Below are 23,372 nucleotides of genomic sequence, written 5' to 3' on the forward strand. Positions count from 1 at the left end.
AGTTCAACCTGAGACACCCCTGACCTCATCCCCAGGGGACAGGCTCCAGTCTCCAAATTCATGCAGAGCTGGTAGCTCCTTGAGACTTGTTCAGCGTGACCTTGGCACAAGGCTTCACACATCAGACTGTTTCATGTAGACCGCTGACCTTGGGACTTGAGGACTGAGCAGAGGGATGAGTCTCTTGGTGATGGGTCTCCCTGTCCTATCAAGTTGCCTGCGGGACTTTTAATAGAGTCCACCATCACTGGTGTTGCTCAGGAGGAGATGATGAGGACCAAGGGCTGTTTGAGGAGGGGAAGATGGGGACCAAGGGCTTTCTGAGGATGAGGACATGTCTAGGAGGGAAGGCATCCTCACCTTTGCTGGAGCACAGAAGGACCCCGCTCAAACTGTTGCAAACCAGCTGAATAGCTGGCAGGGCAGCCCAAACCGCTTCGCCCAGCCACAAGCAGTGAGATCCAGAGGGTTTCCAGGGGAAAACTCCACTGCCCGCTCCCCAGCCCACTTCCCGGCTGGCAACAGGCTGCCTCCGGCTCCCTGCCGATACACATCTGGAAGAGAAACATCAGGAAGAGACACGCTGGGCACTTCCCTCCTGCACATCTGGGAATTGAGAGCACTGCTTCATTGTGCTGGGCAGGGAGGGTTTCGCTGGTGTTATTATTCCAAGCTGGCCCAGAGTCCTAGGAAAACAAAAGGTTCTTCTTTGCCAAAGGAAGGGCTGGCTAGAGACAGCCACTGGAGAAAAGGGCTGGGCTATTCTCTGGGCTTCTAAATGCTACATTTTGGTGTTTAAATTTAGCCCTAGATCAAAATTTTGCAGACGCGAGCCCTTCTGGTGAGCCGGCAGCCTGGCCAGCATCAACGCTAGCTTTTGCCATGCAACGCACCAAGCAAGCGCCCTTCCTTCCCCGTGAGCTCAGCCCCCGAGCCTCCAGCCCCAGCAGCAACGTGCTCCATGGGGCAGACCCCTGGCTGCCCATCAGCAAAGAAACCACCCAGACGTGCTCTGGAGAGCAACGATGGCTGGACAAGGCAGTCCGGTTGGAATAACAAGTGGTTTCGGCCATCCAGTCCGCACTGAGACAAAGGAAGATGCTTGCAGTTTTTCCCTCTCCTCTTTAGGCAGAGAACTTTCCAGAAGCAATGGGGATGTCAGGTGTTGAGAGCTCTGGCCATGCCCTGTTTCACCTGCTTTTTTCCTGGGGCACAGAAAGTCATTACAGCTTTTGGCCTCTTGTATTCCAGCCCTTAAGCTTTAGGATGCTAGTCCTGGCCTGGGAAGGGAGCCAAGCCCCACATTTCTATTTTATCACTGTTATATCACATCCCTTATGTGATATATCACATGTATTATTGCTGTCCATTTTCCTCACCTAACTCCAAAGCATGGCAAATGTCTTCAAGGAAAAAAGCCTTCTTCACAACAGGTCTCCCCTCTGCACTGAGACCCCCAGATGTGATAGACGCTGGGGGTTTTTTTCCCTCTCCCAAACACATAATTTAAAGGCTCCAGCCAGAATTTGTTTCCATAGTGCTTGCTCACGCCACCTGGGAAGCTGGACACCGTCCAATACTTGCCAAAGGCTGTCGCCCCCCCCTGCTGCCAAGCTCTGTGGCCTCTGCTTGAGTTGGCCATTGGAGTTAGAGCAGGCAAATAAGGAATCAGGAGGAATGCTGTTTATTTGCTGCAGTTCTGCAAACAATTAATACGGCCTTGTCCTTTGGATGAACCTGGTGTGATAAGGATCCTATTCATATTCCAGTGATTCCTTAAGAACAGCAAGTTGAATGCAAGCAATCCAGCTCTTGTCTGCTCAGTGCCTGCAAGGGAAACTCGCCTGCAGGCTCATACCCCTGGGAAAAGAGATGCTCCAAGCTTTCAAGGCTTTTCTGCACAAATCCAGTGGTGCACACGAGAGGTACCCTATAAACGAGGTGGAAGGGACTGGGAATGGTGGGGAATCACTCCTACATAACATGACACAAGGTCATTGCATACAGTAGCTCTTCTGCAACCGCTTTCCCCAAAAAAGCTATTCAACCCCAAATCCAGACCTCTGGATTTGTTCGGAGCTGCTGCACGTGGCCACTGGCTGGCTGATAAGCACTGGAGTAGGATGGGGCTGAAGAGACAGCCTTACTTTCAAAGGGCACCTAAGAATAGAAATACCGCAATAGATCTTCTGTAAGATGAATGGACTAAAAATTACAAATTTTTTTATACACAAATTAGAGTACTGGAGTAATGCAAACAGCTAAATACCCAGTTCCGTGGCTTATGAAAATCCAGGGGAAGCTGATCGTCTCTACACAGCTCCCTCGGGATGAACTGTGTTTCATTGCTCTGTGTCAGGCTTCAAATGCTACAAGGATGCACAGAAAGCTTTTGAGCACAGCAAGTCTCCAGAAAACACAAAGGTAGCTTTGTCTGGAGTATGTCGACCTTTTTTCTTAAATACTAATTCTTACTGGAAGATAAATACGAAATATGCAGGGAAATGTGTGCTCTTCTCTAGGAAAGGAACTGTAAACTCACCCTGCCGTGCACAAGCCCGGAAGAGCAGAAACACAGCCAGCTTCGTGGGGAATAACTTTTTCCCCACGACAAAGAGAACCTGGTGCCAGTGTAAGGGGAATCAAGTGGATTCAGTGAGTCACTTAAGCGTATGCTTTGCTAAACTGGTGACTCATCAAGGAAGAAGGATCAAAGGAAGATCGCCTGCTGCAGGAGAGACCGTAACACAGATGTAAGGGAACTCAGCTGCTCTGCTGAAGCTTTGAGTGATCCTGAAGATCTGGGGGACACAGGCCAGCTCTATTTAAATCAATATTTAAATAAAAAAAAAAATCTAATTAAATCAGTATTTAAATCAATTGCTCCTACAGTCCCCAATCTTTTCCTTAGCAAGTGCTTTTGCTTTGAACCACTTTTATTGCTTCTCTTTCCTGACCACTCACTGCCTCTGACAGATTCAGCCCTGTCAGAAGTGCTCACATCTTCAGATTAAAATGCGATTCTGCTCTGAAGAGCGGCTGTGGAAGGGTTGCAGGTGGTTTGATCTCAATGACCTGCAGAAACTGAGCCCACGGCTGCATCAGCTCTGCAGTGCTCCCAAGGGATAAAAGGGCTTTAAACCAAAGCAAGAGGTTGTTGCTCAGAAAACCCACGGGGAGCACATCCAAGTTTCATGGGGTCTCCGACCCATAGAGACTGTGTGATGTTTCTCGAGGATGGGCTGCACTTGGAGATGAACTGGATGGCTGAGCCATACTAATAAATCCAAAAGGAAAATTAGCAAGCTACAAGCGTAATAAGAACATTTTGCAGATTTTACTGCCCAGAGTCACATCTTTGCTTTTGGTTTGCAGGAATCCCTGATATTTTTGCAAAGGCTGATTTGACCTTGGTAAAAGGAAAGTATTGCTGGACTCAAGCTGCCTTGGGCCAGACTCTGCTCTGTAGCTGCAAAGTGCCATCTCCTCTCACTTCTAGATGGCTATATAAATATATACAAAAACTTGGGGTTTTACCACTCTATTAATTTCTAGACAGGTCTTCACGAGAACAACCCTTCCTGGATGCCATCTGATTTCACAAGTGCCAAGAATTTTTTAAGCAACTCCTAGAAACCAGGGAAAACACACTTGAAATGAGCAAAGGCAATCAGCTGAAAAAAAACAAACCCACAACCACATGCCTTGAGTGCATCCCATGGATGAGGGGAAGGGGAGGCAGAAAGCCAACACTGGCCTCGACGCCGGCCGTGTCCCATTGCAACGATACAGGTTGGGAGGGCAGCCCAGCACAGCCCACCGCCTCCAATCCCGCCGGCAGCTCATGTTGCTATGGCCCTTCAGGTCTGAAACTTTGGAAATTAGGTAAAAGGTCTAAACATGAAGCTTTTTTTTTCCCTTTCCCTCCTCCTCCTAAGCAGTGGTGCCCCTTGCCTAGCACAATCCCTCTTCCTGCTGAGCTCTAGGAGGAGAGCAGTTGGGATGAAGAATTAACTCTCGCGGTCCCAGGGGCTTTCTGAAACAGGAGCAGTGATGTGTGACACAAACGGCCTTGCAGGGAAGAGGGGGTGTACAAGCAGATCTTGCTTCCCACCTGCCCTGTGGTGATGAACTGGAGAAAAAAAGCTTGTGCATGAGGATGGATGCATCCTCTCCTGCCCCCAAAAAGGGGATGGATTTTAAATGGGTGGCGGAACAAGCTGCTTGGAGATCCCAGGGGATGGGATTTTGCCATCCCCTGGGTAGAATCTGGCATTTCTAAGGGTACACCCTCGACCTGGAGGGACTCATCTCCTTCCCTTCCAAAGGAAAGGATACAGCCCTGACACTCACACGCATGGGTCCCCGAGCTCTCCCTTCAGCCTAGCGAGGGGGTGGCTTCGCATGGTGGAGGTCGGTTTGGCGCAGGCTGGACCAAGGGCACCTCTGAGCGAGGTCAGGGCATGGCGATTAGAGCCTTAGTGCTCAGATTAGTGCTGAGCTGCGGAGGCACCTGCCTGCCACAGACTCATGCAGTGACGCTCCCCCTGTTCCGGCAGGCAGCCTGCCTGCACCCACTCGCTCTGCACTACACCCGCATGCCTGCACCCTCCAGGGCCACCCCATTGTACAGATGTACCTGGAGAGGCCACCCATCCCACTACAAGCACCAAGGCGGGCTGGGTGGGAAGGTGTTGGCCCCGTCGGCAGTTTCAGGGTTTACCCCATCTAAGCCCCCACTACGCTGCTGCCGGGAGGGAGGCTGCATCTCCAGGTGAGAGAGCAACAACCACCAGTTTTCATCTCTGGGAAGCTCTTGGCTGCTCAGCCAGCCTCCCCCACAACCTCTCATCTGGGTAGCAAGCCAAGTACCTCACCGGCACAGGGCCAGGCAGCTCTACAGGGCAGGGGAACTGTGACAAAGGCCTCTTTGTTCCTCCTGCGTGCTTGCTGCCTCACCCCAGCCCTGGTGTGACACCTACCGAGGTGGATTCACCTTTCGAGAGAAAGCCTCCAGCAGCGTTTCCCAGATGCTGCATCACATCAGCAGGATCGGGTTCATCACCCCCCTTTTCCCAGCCACCAAGGCAGGAGCCAAGCAGGGGAGCCAGGAGCCATCGAGGCAGGATTTGGCCACTACCTGCTTGACCAGGTGTTTGCATTAATCCTTCCTAGAGCAGGCTCCGGTCCCCATCTTCGCCTGTCTCCCCACGAGCCAGGCTCACTGCCTACCCAGTATGCCCCTTCCCCAGCGCCCTGGGGTCTGAAAGCCAGGAAAAGCACCATATGCATTTTATCTTCTCTCTTTCAGCCTTGTTTACACAGGAAAGTTAAGACAGCTGAACTATAGGTGCCAAGTCCTTAAAGTTTGTAGGGAAAGGAATTAGCTTCTAGTGAAACAGCTAGGAAAGCCCCAAGGGGATGCTGCTCCAAATCCATCTTACACCTGAGAAGGTGCAAGAAGTCTTCAAACCAAGGGCAGACCAGGAGCAGAGCTAGCTCACGTACCTAGTTTGAAGCTGGCTGCATCTCTGCTTGTGCATTTCTTGTTTTCTTTCCCTTGTGCCAGCAGGTCACCTGTTTTTCTTCCAGCGAGCCGGTGTGTCTAACAGAAGTATTACCTCTCCTGACAAACACTGTCTTGCCCATTACCTGAAACCAGCCCAGCAGCCACAACAACACTGCTACTGCTTGGAAAGCACGGTCCGTCTTCCTGCAGATGATCTCACTTGAGAAATAAATCTCCGTTTGGCACAACAGCTAGATTTAGCTACAGCAAAATACAATCCCTTCTAGAACATTGTCATGTTTTTTGTTTGTGCTCTCAACTCCCTCTTAGAAAAAGCCCACCTGGGAAAAAAAAAAACGCCCTTGGATATTAAACACCCGCAGCTCCTATAAAACATCATCTGGGGGCACTGAAAGGGAAGGTAGATGCCCATCAGTGGAGGACTTTGCTGCCTGAGCATCACTTGGCTGCTTTCAGCACTGTCGGGTGGTTTGGAAGCTGTGAGCAGGGTTAGGATGGAAGTTCATGCCTCTCCCACCAGAATGAGCTCCTGAGGCAACCCGGTTCCTGGCCATCCCCATGCCCAGGGGAGCAGCAGGAGCCAAGCTGGAACCCAGCGGGGTTACTACCACGTAGCTGTTGGGATCCCAGGCTGCACTGGCACTCTGGGAGGCAGCAATAATCACCAGTTTCCTTGCAAACTGCCTTTGATCTCAAAATATTTGGGATGCTAAAAACATGCGTCCTATGCCTTGCTTTTGCTTTTAAACACAGCGCTGCTTTGCAAAGCAGTGTTCTGCTATACCACCTGAAAAAAGAAAAAACCACAAAAAAAACCCCAAACCAACCCAAACCCAAACCAAAACCCCAAAGGGCATGGCCTTGCTAGGGCACAGTTTACATGGCAGAGACTGATTTCTGGAACCGCAGCTGGAAGCAGGGGGTCTGCCCAGGGCTCAGCCCGCCTCGCACACGGCCGGGGGTGAGGAGGTGAGGGTCGCTGCCGGCTTGGAGATGTGCAGTTAGGAGGAGGTGAAGGAAGGGTTGAATGCTGTGTGCCAGCATGAGTTAACACGACAGTGTACAGCCAGTTACTCACAAGCACTCGCTCCAGCAGTGGGTGAGAGACTTTTCCAGGCAGCTGCTGCCCCAGCCTCCCCACCGAGTTAATCATTTCATCGCTCCTGCTGAGGACAGTCTGCGGCAGTGAGCTCGCCCTTTGCCTGGCCTCGTTACTCAGCGGTTCCTAGTCCTTAGCCTCTGGGAATCTCCCTCGGCCCATCTGCCGCTGCAGGGACCTACAACCCGCAAGCCATGGGGACCAAGGCAGGCAGGAGGTCAAACTGGGAGCCTGGCCAGAAGGATGGTTAGATTGGTCTGGCAGCCCTGCCCTAGCAAAGGCAGAAACAGGAGCCAGGACTCGCTGTGACCAGCACCAGCGACTCCGCTGCTGAGGGCAGTAATCCAGGCAGCAAGATGTGTTCATCTTGCCTGAATCCCACTCCACTTCATCTGGAGCAGCAGCCTTGACACAGGCTAGGCTGCAACTCGGGAAGCACCAACCTGCCTGAAGTGCCATACAGTGACAGCCAAGCACAGCATCCTTTAGCCCCTGACTCCAACAGCCATGCTACGTGGTGGTAGCAGTTAAAGAGCATCTCATTTCCTCCAGGGCGAGCAAAACAATATTCTCCCCTGTCTCTGCAAGAGGAAAGAGATGGAAAAGATGCAGGGTGGAGTAAAAATTAATGAAATGTCTTCCCCCCCTGCAATTCTCTCTTGCCACATAGGATTTAATGGTTGGAAAGCAATCAGCGATCAGCAGATGTCAACAGCACTGGAGAAACGCACCCGTGCAAGTGAGTCACGAGCCCAGCACACCCAGGCAAATGAAGAGGCAGGGCAGAAATGTGCAAGACGACAAACCCTGTGCAGCTTCTAGGAAAGAGAAACCAAGTCAGGCAGAAAAAGCCATCCATGGGTATGATTCATTCAGTGCCTTCCTCTCACCCCCACTGCTCCCGCCACTGCTGTTTCCACTTGCTGCTGTGTTGAGGGCACATCCACGTTGCTCTGAAGGAGCCACCTGGGTCCCTGTGGACATGGCAGGCTGGAGCCAGCCAGCACAAGTACTGGGAACAGCACGGCCAGGACAGGCATTTGTTTATTCAGCAAGGGGCAGAGGGAGGTGCAAAGCAGATGGAAATCTCCGGTAGTAGCAGGATGATGGACACAGTGCCTGTGACAGTTCCTTAGGACTAAGAGCCAAATCTTGGGGCAGAGGGTGGAAAAAAACCTGGGTTTTCTTACAGAATAAGGTTGCGTATTTCCTCATGACCAGAATATAACAAATAACCCAAAAGAAAAAAACAAAACAAATGCAAGCATCTCATCTGAGCACGTTCCCTGCTGCCCAGCTCCCCCAGCCTTCTCCAGTTCCCCACATCCTTCTCATCCCAGTCCCATGCTGAGTTACACATTAGTGGTCAGACTGGTCAGAGGGATGGGAGGGTTGAGCTGAACATCGAGACACTATTTTAATTAATCCATCACACAGAGCAGCTTTGCTGCCTAAAACCTTCTGTTCAAAGGACAGGGGACTGGCTGAGACCATGGGGCGGTGCTGGTACGAGGGGGTCCAGCATGTCCCGGGGGGCCAGCAGCACAGGGGCAGGTTCCTGAAGGCAGCGGTGCCAGAGGAATGATTCCTGCCCATGCTCACAGGCACATCTGCTCCTGCTTTCTCTACTTTCCATGCCAACAACATTCAAAACAAGCTATTCCCAAGCCCAGAGGAAGGGCTGGCGCCTGCCCCACAGTACCTGGCAGTGGGAGGCACAGTGTATCCGGCGGGACAAGCACACGGTGCTGTGGACGCTTCCCAGAAGGGCTGGAGGTTTTGGCAGGGCTGGTGTTTTGGTTTTGCAGTACGCGCAGTGTGTAGCAATACGCACATACACGCTCCAGGTGCCCCGGACACAAAAGAGTTTGGGGTTTTTTTGTTTGGGGGTTTTGGTTTGGGTTTTTTGGTTGGTTTTTTTTGCATGCTTTAGAAGAGGACTATCAAATGGCAAGTGCTCAGAGACATCCCCACACAACCGAAATCCCATCCAGCAGCAGCTCCTGCCTGACTGCACAGCTGAGCTCCTCACCCACCTGCTCCACAGACACCACTCGCAGCATGCATGACTATGTCACCCCTACAGAGAGCACTTTTCCTCCCCCCCAAATCCCCCAAAGCCTCAGTCTGGGAGCACAAATCGAAGGTGATATCAAGCAGCTCAGCACTGAGGTCAATCAGAATTACACCCATTTCCACCAGCCATAGATTTGGCCCAACTTCGCCAAGAACATTTGATCTCCCAGAGCGCTGCCAGCTGGTTGAAATACAGCTGCAGCTTCAATAGCATGTGCAGCAAAAGGCCCGATGTTATTCACAACAAAAAAAAAGTCAAAGATTGCAGCATTTGCTTTACATTTCATGGGAGCATTTTCCACTGGCTGGGGAGGAGCAGGGGGAGACGAGCAGGGTGAGCTGCTGGGTGTCAGAGAGCTGTTTGGGCTACGCTGGCACTAGCTGCTACCTGAGATGTCCCATGACAACGGGGTCACACACTGTGTGGGTACTTTGGGAGTGATCCAGCTCAGCTATGGCGCATTAGTAACCCACTCACCCTGGTCTTGCAGGTGCTCTGCAGAACCCACATGGCATCACCGCCTTACCCCCACCCCAACCTTTGCGCGGAGGTTTCTGTTTTGCTGACACCAGATCTTCCAGCAGAAGGTCCCATCTTACGTGCTCCATACGACCTTCTCCAGCACAAGATCCCCAGCAAGCCCAGGCTGCCTCTTTGCAAGACACAGCGTGCAGAAGGACCGTCTTTTGTTTCAAAAGGAAACAACACATCGACTCGTGCAGAGCCATGTGCAGGCTCAAATTGCATGGCCCACTCCTTCCCACACGCTTTGGGGCCACCATGGGTGGCTCACGGGGTGACTCAGAGCTCTTCGGCTCCTGCCATGCCACAGCCTGACTCCCTGTACACACGGGTGTTGCAGTACCATCGTTCAGGCTGTATTCAACCCCTACTGCTCTCGGTTGCCTGCGTAAGCCAGCGAGACACCACCCGTAGGGTCCTGGATACTGCACAGACAGCCATGCATGAGCTCTACAATTCACATCTTAGGAGTAAGATATCACTGTTGCCAGCTCTCTTTTCCTTCCCCATGAAAGCAGAGACCCAGAGACCCAGATGAAATGCCTCACTCTGACCAGGATGTTCCCTCAGACTGTTAGCATGCCACAAATCTTTTGGATGCTCTTTGGTCCCAAACCACCACCCATGGTTTGTCCCTGGCTCCTCGTACGCGGGTCACACCCCCAGCTCCATGCACAGCCCCAAAATGGTGCGGAGGACAGCCCCACCAGAGACCACCTCCTTCCCCAGCCAGCTTCACAAGCAGCTTTCTTCATTCTTGAGAGATTATAGATAGAAAAACTTCCACACCAAAGCAATCTCTACTCTTAATGAAATGCTTCCTCATAGGTCTACAGCCCACACTGACAGTCACCCGCTTGGTTATTTGCCAGAAGGGAAGGCACCCACATTACAGTGAAAGCATCTTAAAGAGTGGATGGAGGTCTTGCCAGGAGAGCCAGCCACAAGTAGAGGTGGAAAAAAATGGAGCCAGTTAATAATCACCCTGCATGTGTTATCTGTCTGGGTGGAAAATAGTCTGAAAATATCTTGTATTTCAGAGCAAGCGCATAGTTTTCGGTGATTCAACGAGCTGAAGCCCTGGTCTCCAAGTTTCAGAGACAAGCTAAGCCCATCTCTAAGGCCAACTGTTCCTGGGGAAGCTTCCTAAATGGAAAGAGCATCCGAACAACACAGCCCTGGGGCATGTCTATTCCCACCTCTGACTTGGTGGCTTGCTCAGGATCCCCTAAACACAGAGAGGCATTGAGCAGATTGCTATTTGTGGTTGAAGCAAGTGTTGATCCTAGCATTTTACCAGATACCTGCTGGCCAGCATGCTTTCCAGAATCCTGCAGGTTCAGCTCAGTAGGGGAGAAGGATCTTATTCGCTTGCTTTGCCAGTATTTTAGGCATTTTGGCCAAGCTCTGGCTCAGGACAGAAGCAGCTGGGCAATTCAGCCAGCTGCTCAGCATCTCCACGAGCCATACAGATGGGCTTGAGCCACCTGGATTTGTGATGAGAAAAAGCAGCCCAAACCTGGGTTTGATTAATAATTCTCATTTTAGCAGCATGTTTGGCACCGGGGAAAGCTGCCAGCAAAAACTGTGGAGTCTGGTACCTCATCCACCCACAGGACGTGAAAACACACAGCAAGGCATTGCTGCTGTCAGCTTCATCTAGAACCTGAGTGGAGGACCTTTGCTTTTGAACCCATCCAGCCCATGACCAGCCAAGGGGGGTTCTAAAGATCATCAGTCCTGAGGTCAGGGGCTTAAGGCAACGGGCTCAGGCTGCTGGGGACCCAACACCCTGCCAAGCACCCATCGCTGTCCTGTACCCTGCACCCAGCCAGGCTGGTGCCACAGGACCCCTGGGTGCAGGATCTTCAGGGCTCCCCCAGATCCTCAGTGGGACAAGGGTCACATCCTACAGACGAGGCACTCTGGGAGGGCAGTCAGTGGTGGGACAGATGGAGAAGCTGTTGGCACCGACATGGTCTTTCCCAGCCTCTGCAGCCTGCCTACTTTCCACGCAGCAGACCTTTGCCACCATTTTTTGGGCTAGAATTGTAGAAGTATCCGCTTCCATTTTTCTCCCCTACCAGCCTTTCTGAGCAAGTGCCATCTGAGCCACAGGGCATGGAGAGCTCCACAAACAAGAGGAGGAGAGGAAGGTCCCAAGGTGGTGTGCATGCCCAGGCCAACCCTCCTAGCAGCCAAGGAAAGGGCTTGCTAAGAGGACTCATGGGCACAACCTGTTGACAAAGGAAAGCAGGGCTCCTGCAGAAATGAACTGGCTCCACCTGGGGCAAGGGATTAGAAGCCTTGGCGCAGCTCTCCAATTCCTCCCAACTAACCAACTGTGGCTGGAGGCAGGGATTAAACCCAGCGGCAGAGGAATGTGGCTCCTTCCCGCTGCGAAGTCCAAGTTGGCACTGCATCCCCACTCAAGACGTGGCTTACATAATGCAGCTTATGAACGCAAAATAGCCCGGCGGTGCCAGCCTGCGGGCAGGCCAGGATGGAGCGGGGGGAAGGAAAAAAAAGAAATATTTTAGCTGAGGTAAAATCTAGTTGCCCCCCTGCACCACTACCCCAGTACACGCAGCAGTCCTGCACCATCTCACCAGGAAAGGGAGGAAAGGAGCAGTGAGGGAGAAGGCTTAGAAGAGGCAAAGGGCCTGATCCTCCTACAAGACTGTGAAGGAGTGCAGCCCTAGTGCTCATTCCAGAGTCACAAATATGGATTTCCCCCCCAAGTTTCCCCCTCTGGCCCTAGGTTTCTCTCCAGCCAGGCAGGTTCCCATTGAGGCCAACCCATGCATGCTCTGCATGCAAGGCCACTGCAGGTTTGGGGGGGGCTAATCCGCAAGAATTGCCCAGCCCGAGCCCTCATTCCTTCCAAACACAGGCCAGACACTTCCAGGAGCAGCTGGGAGACGCTCTGATCCACATCATCCCCCACTGGGGATGTAGGCCCCGGAGACACTTCAGTGTAGAGGACAGCAGGGTTGGGTCTACCCAGAGCTCTTCTCCGCATGTTCACATCAAAAGGCATCGCACAGGAGAGAGGAACAGTCCCAAAACACACAGCACTGGCTCGGAGAGGAGTCACAAGGAGCAAACTGAGATCACCATTTCTTTATGAACCAGGCAATTAACTAGTGACACCTTTAAGCATCCAGAGAGGTCATTACTGAGTGACTGATATCCCCCATACTCTACATGATCTCAGGAAAAGCTATTCGTCTCTCCATACTACAAATCCTGGAGATGGACTGGTCCCTTTATCGGCAAGCAAAGCGAGGCAGGACTCAGTTTAAAGGCTGCATGGTGAAAACCAGGCACTGCACATAAGTGGTCAGTTCCAGCTGAAGAGCCAGGAGAACCACTCATGGGTGGAAGACCCACTCACAAGCCACCCCAGGTCTGACCCTGCATCCAGCTGGCCAGGGAAGCCAGGCAGACCTAAGGAGATCTTCCCTTTCAAGAGCTCCCACTTGTTTCTAAGTGGCTGTCCTCAGTTTAATCAGTAACTGAACAAGTAGGATGAAATCCTGGCTGGACTGAAGCCAAATTACTGGTATCTGTGATGGCAGGATTCCCCTCCCAGGCTCCACCACCTTTCTCATCTGGGTCACTCAAAAAACCTGCCAACCGGCCACACTTGACATGTCCCCAGCAGGCTGGGCTCCAGCACCTTTCCAGAGCACACCCTGTCCTCCTTCCAGAGGCCATAGGACCTCCAGCCCCTCTTCTATGGCTCTACACCAGCTCACAACACAGCTGGTGAACAGCGAACGCAGATCTCGGCTGGGGCTCCTCCCAACACCACATCGGAGGGGCTGCTGGACCTCCAAGAGGCATTTTGGGGGAGCAAAGCAGGGCTGCTCTGGAAGCATGAGGTTCAAGCACAAGCAGAAGCTGTTGCAGAGCTCTGTAAATCACCCCTCAGCACTGTGCTGGCTCCCTTCCTGGGACCATCCCTTCCCAACCTCCACGGGCAGAAAGAGATGCAGGACAGACGCACGGACCACTATCAACACCCCGGGAAAAGGGAAAAGTGCAGTCACAGAGAAATAAAAACAGTTTTGCCTTGCAACCAGAAAAAGTGCCTCTCTCTCCCCAGGTAACAGCATCCAAAAGGCAGTTCAGCAAAACAACCCACCTGAGACTGGCCGAGCTCTTTTCCAGAAGATGCATTTGGGAAGGGAGAGGTAGGCACAGCCAGAGGCTATGTGAGGATGCGAAGGCTGATCAACCAAAGAGGGTCATTTAGGAAAATCGGGGAAATGGTATGTGGATACTGGAGCAGCATCAGGGCACTCTGAAAGTGCGAAAGAAGAAACCCAGCCAGACTCACCTGATTCATCAGGATTTTCAGAAAAAGTCCTCGTGTCCTCACAGTAACCGGGCTGGCACAGCCCAGTGTTAAAAGGTGCTGCAAGTGTGATCCTGATTAGCTCGTCTGCTGCAGGCTATATTTGAAGGGAGCTGTGGCTAATCTTATTTTGGTTGCCTTAAAATTCAGTTATGAGGAAAAGCCTGGTGTGTGAGCAGATTTATTAATCGTTATGGAGCAGCCTTGTCTCCTAGGCTGGTGTTTGATTAAAAGGGAGCGCAACCAACACGCATCTCAAAAGGCTGGTGCTATTTTTGGCGGCTTCATTCGGAGCAGTTCCTGATGCTCTAATGTGCCCAGCAAACCCTTTGGGACCAGTACTTGCGTTTTCTTGTATCCAGTGAAAATTTCTATATCATTGTTTGCCTTTTAAGGATGTGTGAGTAAACAGAGAAAAGGGATTCACTTCCTCCTGAGAGGCTAAATTTAAAAGTCAAAATGTTTTCTATAAATGCATAAGCAGTAAATTCAGCTTTTGAAGGTTTCAGGCTCAATTTTCAAGAGTTCCACAGCCTGAAAACGAGGCCTCTTGACCCTACACAGCTGGGAAATGCTGTTTAGGTAACTGCAAAGCAGACTCAGCAAGGAGGCTTTAGGCAAAATGTCAGAAAACAATGTCACGAAGAAAGGAGAGATTTTTTTCCTTCTAATTCATTATAATATTTTTTAAAATATATTTTTAATAATCATCTGAAAAGCCATTTTGCACACAACATTGCTTCACCCTTGTTTTCAGCTGGGTAATTGTGATGTGAGTGGATAATGCTTTCTCAGCTGAGAACAAAAGGAACCATTAAGCATCAAGCTCCTATCCTAAATTTATGTTCAGGGCAGCTGGAGAAGTGAAGGACTGACGCCAGCTTCCCGTTGTCACCCTGATGGCCAGCCTGGAGGTGGCATCCATCCTCTGTGGGGACACACAAGTGTTACTCCCCGTCTCTGCATCGATGAGGCTCTGTGGGGTGCAGGGAGGTGCTGTTTAGCTCCAGAATAAAACCTGGTTGCCCATCAGCTGCTGCCTTGGCTGCTGCTGCTGCTTGGTGGCCAAAACTAAGCCATGCTCCCTTTCCACAATTCCTTCATCCCCTGGGGGAACAGGGTATCTGGAGGGACATGGCTCCAGCCTCAAGGATGCACAGTGTTCAGAGGTACAGAAGTCTCAAAAAAAGCGTTACCATGTCTTGTCCATCCTGCTGTGCAGATACCCTTACAGATGTTTAAGCGCAATCCACTTTTTCCTCTGTAACATTTTCTCAGAAGGCAGAAAGAAAAGTAGCTGCCTTCCCCACGCCCAACTCAGCAGAAAACCCCAGTGTTTCTGGGCTTGTAAGTTAGTCCAGAACAGCGGGGGTTTCTCCTGGCTGCAGTAGCCCTGCTCCAGCCCCGACAGAGGCCAAAGCCCTCGTGGTCATGTCATGATCGGAGGAAAGGACACAGGGTCCGCTTTGCTTCTCCTCCGGTGACACTCCATCCTCATGGGCACAGAGGGAGAGGGTGATTTGGGGACTCTGGTGAGGAAGGTGCTGCCTTGAATGTTCCCCAGAAGGGAGATACAAAAGACCCCTTGGTCCACAAAATTGCAGTGGCAGGAACAGCCTCATCAGCCCAGCAGGATGCTTGTCTGTGGTTAATCCAGATTTAAAGATGGGAATAATTAAAGCATCCACCTCTGAAGAACGTACCTCTCTAGGAGCTGGGAAACAGCACCACAAGCTAAATAAAGGACCGTGGGCAACAACATGATACATTTCTACTACCTTGCGTACTTTTCTAAATGTATATACCAAAGGTGGGTGAGCAGCATTTTCTCCATAGGGAGAGTGGGAAAGGGTCCTCTTTCACAAAGACCCTTTTTTCATGAAGTTTGCTGGGATTTTGTTTTCTGTGGCTCTCTACGTCCTGCAGAACTCATGTGAAGGAGGCAGGGAGATGCACAAAGACCTGTACTTACCCCATAACCCTCCCTATGGCCACTCACAAGCCCAGTCCCTTTCCCATACCAAGAAAACGCCATTCCGGTCACAGCTGGACCACCAGAGGATCAACAGCCACCTACAAACCCTCTTTTTCTGGAGAGCACGCATGGACTGCAAGACCCCTACCCCAAAAAACCCACCCCACAAATGAAAAGCCAAAGCCTACCCACCAGCAAGGTCAAATTCCCTTCAAATGGCAAAGGCAACACACAGACCAAAGCAGCTGCCAGGGTGACTCCGAGAAAGGAGGCAGAAGCTAAAATTAAGGTTTCGTTCTTTTTTCTCTTTTTTTTTTATTATTAAAAAAAACTATTCGGAAGAAGTCCAAATGCAACGGAGTATCACTGGCACCATCTAAGATACCCAAGTGTAAAATCCCAGAATGTTTGAGTCACCCCAGTGTGATCTGGGAGGGACCGGTGGCCTCTCCCTTCTCCTAGCCCCCATCACCACTGGATGGCAGGCAGCCCAAGAGCCAGGACACAACAGTGACAAACGGTCTCTGTAAAACCATTCAGTTTTATAAACTAAGAATATTCTGGAAAAAAAATAATCTAAATCACTTTTTTTTTTTTCTTCCTTTATCAAAAGCCCTGCTTTAGTGACATGCTAACCCCGCTGGAAAGGTAACACACCCACAGCTCCGTCCAGAACACGGGTAAGTTGACCGGTCAACTCTTAGCTCAGGACACCTTCCTCCCATGGATCGACACACTCAGGAGCATGTCACAGCTGTTCAAGTTCCAGCAATAAATGCTTCTGCGGGTTTCCCAGGTCTGGGAACTGCCTCCTGCAAAATCCACGCTGCAACAAATCTCATCCCAGGCTCCTCCACTGAGCCCTCCAAGATCACCCTCAGTCCCACCTGGAGGCCCTCTGCCAGCGTCCTCGGGAGCTCTGCCTGCTCTAGCTGGGTGAGTCATTGGAACATCGTATCTCTTCTTTTTAAAAAAACAAACAAACAACCAACCACTTTCATATATAATTTTTTTGTTGTTTTTATATTTAAATAGAAAAATACTACTTCACTCTGTGTTATGAACCAGAGACCAGCTGACCTCCAGTGACAGAACCAGGAGTTCTCAATGCTCCTACGCTGAGCTCAATGCCAGAAAATTCCCAGAAACCTCAGAGTGGCCAGCGGCTGGAGATCTCCCCTTCACACCGTACAGGCACATGGGGCTCCACCATAGCTCCAGTCTTCCCTTCCCCGCAGAAGGCCACCAATCTTAGAGGACCATTAGTCTGCAGAGAGCCAGCAGTGGGGCTAACACCCCAAATTTGACTCTTGGGGAAGTCAGCTATAGTTTCTAAGCTTTCCACTTGCCTACTGGCTTTTTGTGTGTGCAGTCTGTCCCTGGAAGCCACTGGATCCCATCAGATGTACACATGAATTAGACCAAAAAAAAAAAAAAAAAACCAAAAAAACAAAACCAAAAACAGTGGTTAAAAGTTCTCTAACACCCTCTCCTCCTCTTGTCTTCTGAAGGGTCAATGACAAACAGACATGGATAAAACTAGATTTGCCCTCCTCCCCACCTCAAGACAACAAGAGTTACTGAGACACAAAACGTGTTATCTTGTACCCTCGGGATTACATCTAGAAGGGAAGTTTAGGGGGGTGGGAAGCTGGGGGGGGGGGCAGGTGGTGTTTGTGGGCGCAGTCTGCTTAGTTCTTGTACTCAAAAGGCTCATCTCCAGTTTCGTTGAGGAGACACGTGCGAACGAGGGCCTCTGTCACAGCGTAAGGATCACAGTTGGCGGAGGGCCGGCGGTCCTCAAAGTAGCCCTTCTTCTCATGGCCCACGTTCCTGGGGATGCGGATGCTGGCGCCGCGGTTGGCCACACCAGCGGAGAACTCGTGGATGTTGGATGTCTCGTGGAAACCCGTCAGGCGCCTGGCATTGTCCAGCCCCCCTTTGGGGTCATAGGCACGGATGTGGTACTGGTGACGCTTGCTCAGCTTCTCGATGGCCTCTTCAATGTGCCTGCGAAGGGAGCAAGGAAGAGGGGAAGACACAGTGAGCATCTGATGGATGGCATGAACTGAGCCACTCTCGACTGTTGCTTCAAAGTGACAAGAGTTTCATCACTGTCCCCAAGCTACTTTGTGATGAAGCCTTATGTCCTACAACCCACTTTTCTCGATCGCCTCAATACAAGGCTTCTCTCCACTCCTACTGCTGACCCAGGCTGGTTCTCTGTAAAGGATCCCCATGGCCAAATCCCACAGAGTTCCTCAGGAGTGCTGTGTGTGAGACACCACCAGTGCAACCCATGGCCAAACCCCACAGGCGCACTGCTGCTGGGGAACCTGCTCAACACACAAGTTTCTATGCAGGAAGCTCACATGTTCACAGGTTGGCTCGTTATCTCGGGCCATCGCTAAGATTAAGGCAAGAAAACACAGGTGCCAGGAGGAAAACCTTCCTAGGGATCTGCACCCCAGTGCTGTAAGGTCCCTGCCTGCAATCGGCACAGCAGTCCCTTATGGGAACTCAGGTTTTACATTTCCAGAAGAAAACATGGCATTTGCTTCCACACCCTGGCCTAGACAGAAGCAAATGGTCTCTCATCATAGTTTTATTAAAAAAAAAAAAAAAAAAAAAGGATAATCTGTGCTGAGTTTGTTTGCAGCACTAGCAGATCAAGAGCTGAACAGCCTGTTACAAATAGCTGCATCCTGGCTACCCATGCTTCTGTCAGCACTGATGGAGCTGTGCCACCAGCTGAATTTCCCACCCAGGACCAAGACAGGAATGTATCATTATTTAAAAAAAAAAAAAAAGAAAAAGAATCCAGAAGAAAGGCTCAGACAACACCAAGCACCAGAGTGAAATCTCCCAAGCTGTCCAAAGCTGTGCAAAAAGCTTGCTGCTACCAACCAAGCCCAGCCTGCTGCCTAGTAAACAGATGCTACTTGCCCATCTCAAACAACTTACTTGAGACCTCCGTCTTCCCTCATGTTCTTGGTGCTGAAGTTGGTGTGACAGCCAGCACCGTTCCAGTTCCCAGGGATGGGTTTGGGATCGAAGGACACAATGACACCGAAGTCTTCACACACCCGATGGAGGATGAAGCGTGCAATCCAGAGGTGATCCCCCATCTCGATCCCTTCACATGGTCCCACCTGGAACTCCCACTACAAGGAGGAGTCATCACCAGTTTAGTGGTGCAGAAACACTCGCTGTGAAGCACTTCCCACCCCCTTACTCTCTGACTGTTGGTAAAAACTACACGACTCGGAGCAGGCAGCAACAGCTCTGGCTGCCCGAGATTTTTCTGTACTATCTCATTCCACGAGGCACCTAAAACAACTTACCTGGGCTGGCATCACTTCTGCATTGGTTCCTCCGATTTTCACACCAGCATAAAGGCACGCTCGGTAGTGGGCTTCCACAATGTCTCTGCCATAGGCTTTGTCTGCCCCTACACCGCAGTAGTACGGACCTGGAACAGCACATGCAAATAGCAAGGGGAACATGAGTTTCCGGAAGGAAAAAAGCTTAAATTCAGTGAAGGCCAACCACACACAGGAAAGAACTCTCAAAAGGCTTGGGATGTGTGGAAAAGCCATCTAAACTGGTTTTCATGGAAGCACTAGCAAAGCACTGATGGACAGCAAGTCCCTCAGAGTCTGGGCTCGTGCTCCGTCATACCGGGCACGGTTTAAGTCACCGGCAGATTAACAAACCAAGCAGCAAATCTGGATTGGAACAATCTTAATCTCACGGGCTAGTTTTTGCCAATATCCTGCTTGCTGTTGTTCACCCTCCATTCTAGAAACACCTCGAATCTTTCAGCTTGCCTGAAGCACGTAAGCTGCATCACACAGATTACAGTTCAAATGCTCCTGGGCTGGTCAGGTGCAGACTCCTGAAAGGTTACCTTGGGGTCCAGGGAAGCCGTTGGAAGGCCAGCCAAATGGATGTCCATCTGTCCCCAGAAGAGTGTACTCTTGCTCCATCCCAAACCAGGGGTGCTGGTTGGACACCATATCCATAATCCGCCTGCAGGTGTGTCGGAGATTTGTCTCTAGAAGGGAAAAAGCAACAAGAGGCTTATTAGCATCTCCACCTCCATTGCCCATTCCCACTTTATGTACAGTTCGAGTCCCAGCAGTGCTGGTGAAGAATCCCAGGACCAGCCTTTTCTCCATCACCAGCACACTGTTTGCCTTTTACTGTCAGGGCAGGGATTATTTTTGTGTCATGCGTGATGCTAAGGACATGAACAGCACTTGGACAGGTCTCCCCTTCCCCTCCCCAGAACACCACCTCCACCAGGAGGTCTATTCACCTGCAGACTGGCGGTTGTATTTGAAGACCTCACAGAGAACTAGTTTATTGGGATCCTTGCGAAAAGGGTCCCGAAACATGGCAGCAGGTCGCAGGTACATGTCGCTGTTGGAGCCTTCAGCCTGGAAGGTGCTGGAGCCATCAAAATTCCACTCGGGGAGATCTGGAGTGGAGAGAGGAATGAGCCACAGTGACCCAGTGTCCCCAGTCACCAGGAGGATGGGTGCCCTGCCACCCTCCAGCACTACAGAGGTGAAAATGCTTATAGACAACAGCCCTACAATAGGTTTAATCCCAGCTCAGCTGATTTTTGTTCCAAATGGGGGAAGCCAAAAAAACCCCCAAAACAAAGCAAAAAACAGGGGAGTGCAACTCCCCAGCCACCCTGGGAAACACAAGGAGCTGGGCTGCTGGCCAAGCCCAAGTGAAATGAGCAGCACTGAGGATGTTTCCCATGTCGCAACAACCACAGGGACAAGCAGAGCACCCAGTCTCCTTGCAGACTGGGCAAGCTGGGAGAAGGCACAGCACGAGGCATCTTCAAGCTATAGGAATGAGGGGAGCCATAAAAATACTCTTATCCACGTTGCATGGCCTAGAGAAGGTGGGAAAGCAAATCACGTCTAGATGAAGCCTCACATGGAGGAGGAGTACGGCCAGCGTGGCCCCCTCACCCACCCCTCCTGGCTGTGCACTGCCCTCCAGGTCAAAGCGAAACAGCAAACTCAAATGGGGCAATGTTATCTCCTCCATATCCTGGGGAAAACGTGGGGGATGGGAAACACTGAGATTCTAGAGGAGCTGTGCCAACCACTCCCTTCGAGGGAAAAGGGGAAGGGGGGAAAAAACAGGAAAAAAAAAAGATAATTCTGCTCAGTCACACACAGTATTTTCATTTCATAACTGTCTCCAGCCAGCACCATGGCAACCTGGGGAAAATCCTAATGCTATTATTGTGTAAGCTGGGACTGTTTGTTCTGAGGGACACAAGCTCTTAATTACACCGGATAGCTCCATTCTTTCCCCTCCACTTTCTTCTGCCAAACTACTTCCGGCCAAAACTTGAGCCCTTGAGCGTCAATGGGCCACCAAGCCCCTGCCAACAGCCCCCAGCCCCTGCCAACAGCCCCCTCCGCAGCAGGGGCAGTGCCAGGGGCTGGCTCCTCACCCCCAGCATCTCACTGAGACTCCACATCTGGAGAGCTGGGAACCTTCCCCTGGAGTATTTGGGGAAAGAGGTAACTGGGAGGAGGTGAGGAGCAATGTCTTCCCCAGATACCATCCTCCTGCCGTGAAAAGGGAGGAATGACATCCTTTCTCCCGAGCAGCCAAGCACAGCTGCTTTTTCCACCCGGCGAGGGCCTGTGAATCCTGCACCTGCCCTCTCACCTTCAAGGCTCTTGGGCTCGTGGTCCAGCGTGCGGGTTTTGCAGCGGAGGTGCTCCCCTGTCCCATCGATCCAGATGTACATGGCTTGGACCTTCTCCCCCTGTGGCAGCTTCATGTACATGTGCTTGATGGCTTTGCTCAGGTGGGAGCTCGCCGAGGTGGCCATGGCTGCAGATCGGACGAGGGGGTTCCTGCAGGGAGGATATAAAAAACCAGCTCCAACCGTGAACCTTTCCCCACACTCCCAGATTTTTCACCCCCCAGCCATGGAGGAGCACAGGCCAGCCCAGCCATGGGGCTGGCTGCCATCTCCAGCAGTCTCATGCCACCGTGCAGGCAGAAAATGCAGCAGCTCAGGCAGACGCAGCTAGGAAAGCCCGGCTCAAGGAGCGATGCTTTCAAAGCGTCCCATTAATACCCAAACTCCTGCCAATAACTTAGGTGTTTTCCACCAAGCCACAGCTTTCAAAAGTGCTTCTCAGCCCTGCGTGAACTTTTCACCTCCACACTCCCCACTGCTCCGGAGCAAGGCTAATGCACAGGGAAGCTTAGCTGGGGCTTTCTTAATATACTTGCTCCAGCGAGGAGGGCTTGCCAGCCCCAGCTGCCTTCTCAGATCAGCTGCTCTGAAGTTACACAAGCCCTGTGTGGGGCTGGAGGCAGCCCGAAAAACAGCAACAGGCAGCGCAAGCAATCCCTGAGCAACTCAGGCAGCAGCCTGCAGGCACCGGGAGGGGGGGGGGGGGAAGGTTTGAAGGGGCTGCGGGCCCCCGCAGCATCCCCGCAAGCCCCCACAGCCTGGAGCTGGGCTCCCAGCGACAGCCAGCCCACGTGTGTCAAGACCACGGCAGCCGCGACCCACGCGTGGTTGCAGGAGCTTGGAAACGCAAACGATTTAGAAATTTGAAGTGTCTTCGAAAGTCACTCCAACACTCTATAGCCCCCTGCAGGGGCGGGGCGGGCTGGCTGGACCAGCCCCCACCCCCCCCCCCCTATGGCGCCGGAGGGGTCCCTACCGGCCCCACTCCGCTGCGAGAAGCATCACCCACGCGTGCATCTACCTCCTGGCAGGGAGGAAGGCACCGTGTTTTAAGCAAGCAGCTAAAGCGCCTGGCGAAGAAAAAAAACCAACAACAAAAACTCAAAGAAACTGGGAAGAGCATCTGTTTTCAGGAGATAACGCCAGCTGCCTTCCCCCCCGCCCCCCTCCGCCCACAATAAAATGAAAAAATTAAAAAAAAAAAAAAAAAAAAAAAGCGAAGCAGGAATTTCCCCTAGAAGGTGCGGGGAGCCCCGGCCCACGGCTGAGCTGCCCCCCGCCCGAGGGGCTGCAGCGGGCCGGGCCCCCCTACCCTCCCCCCCCCCGGGGCCGTTACCTGCGCTGGGCGGCGGGCCCGGGGCTCCCACGCTCGGCTCCCGGGGCCGCGCCCGCCGCCGCTTTATGGCCCCGCAGCGCCGGCCCCGCCGCACCGATTGGGCAGCGGGGGCAGGACGGGGGGGCAAGGGACCGCCCCGCCTCCTTCCTCCTCCTCCTCCACCTCCTCCAGCCGCTTCCCGTTCAGCAAAGCAGGGAAGCCCCCCGTTTCGCCCCGCACCGAGGGGCGGGGGGCGGGCGGCTGGGGTGTCCTTTTGCAACCTTCCCAGCCCGAAAAAATAACCCCTCATCTCGCCTAGTTCTGGGGAAGTGGCGGCGGGAGCGGGTCCAGGGCTTTCCGCAGCGTTTACGTTAGCGGCTTCCTTTGCATAACTCGCAGGGAGGGAAATCAGCCGCCCTGGGTAAACAGGGCAGCGGGGAGGGGGGGGAGGAACGGGAGCCACCACCCCCACCCCCCCCGGCCCCCGGCTCTGCCTTGGTGCAAACGTTTGTGGGGGGGTTGGGGGCGTGCAGGGAACGGGCAGTGCCTGCTCAGTGCCCCGCTTTGTGCCTCGGAGCAGGTAACAAGCTCCAGCACCTGGATTTGCAGCCGAGACTCTTGCTCCGAGGTACAGGATCGGTCACTGTCACACGACGGAGGGGAAATTCCCCAGCCCCACCGTGGGTGCGGGAGCACCCACTCCAGGGGCACCCAGGTGGCAAGGGGCACCCAGCTAACTGCA

At 52.3% G+C, this 23,372-nt stretch overlaps 1 protein-coding gene across 1 annotated transcript; it reads right to left on the reverse strand.

Annotated features, from left to right (window-relative positions):
* Nucleotides 1–16,543: 16,543 nt before the first annotated feature.
* GLUL (glutamate-ammonia ligase) lies at nucleotides 16,544–22,797 on the reverse strand. Its single transcript, XM_055724901.1, has 7 exons — nucleotides 22,652–22,797; nucleotides 21,276–21,466; nucleotides 19,888–20,049; nucleotides 19,477–19,623; nucleotides 18,911–19,038; nucleotides 18,531–18,730; nucleotides 16,544–17,576 (listed from the first exon to the last, which is right to left on the reverse strand). Exons 2-7 carry the CDS (start codon nucleotides 21,439–21,441, stop codon nucleotides 17,258–17,260), a joined length of 1,122 nt encoding a protein of 373 aa, XP_055580876.1. The 5' UTR covers nucleotides 21,442–21,466; nucleotides 22,652–22,797; the 3' UTR covers nucleotides 16,544–17,257.
* Nucleotides 22,798–23,372: the final 575 nt, after the last annotated feature.

Source organism: Falco cherrug, chromosome 12, assembly GCF_023634085.1.
Source record: "Falco cherrug isolate bFalChe1 chromosome 12, bFalChe1.pri, whole genome shotgun sequence".
NCBI classification, from domain to species: domain Eukaryota; kingdom Metazoa; phylum Chordata; class Aves; order Falconiformes; family Falconidae; genus Falco; species Falco cherrug.

Bases quoted from the DNA above. Each gene is read 5' to 3' on its own strand.
- GLUL (XM_055724901.1), bottom strand. From the start codon at position 21,441: ATGGCCACCTCGGCGAGCTCCCACCTGAGCAAAGCCATCAAGCACATG. The intron at 19,039-19,476 runs GTAACCTTTCAG...GTGCTGTTCCAG, and splicing joins CGGCTTCCCTGGACCCCAAG to GTCCGTACTACTGCGGTGTA. The intron at 18,731-18,910 runs GTAAGTTGTTTT...TCCTCCTTGTAG, and splicing joins CAGAAGTGATGCCAGCCCAG to TGGGAGTTCCAGGTGGGACC.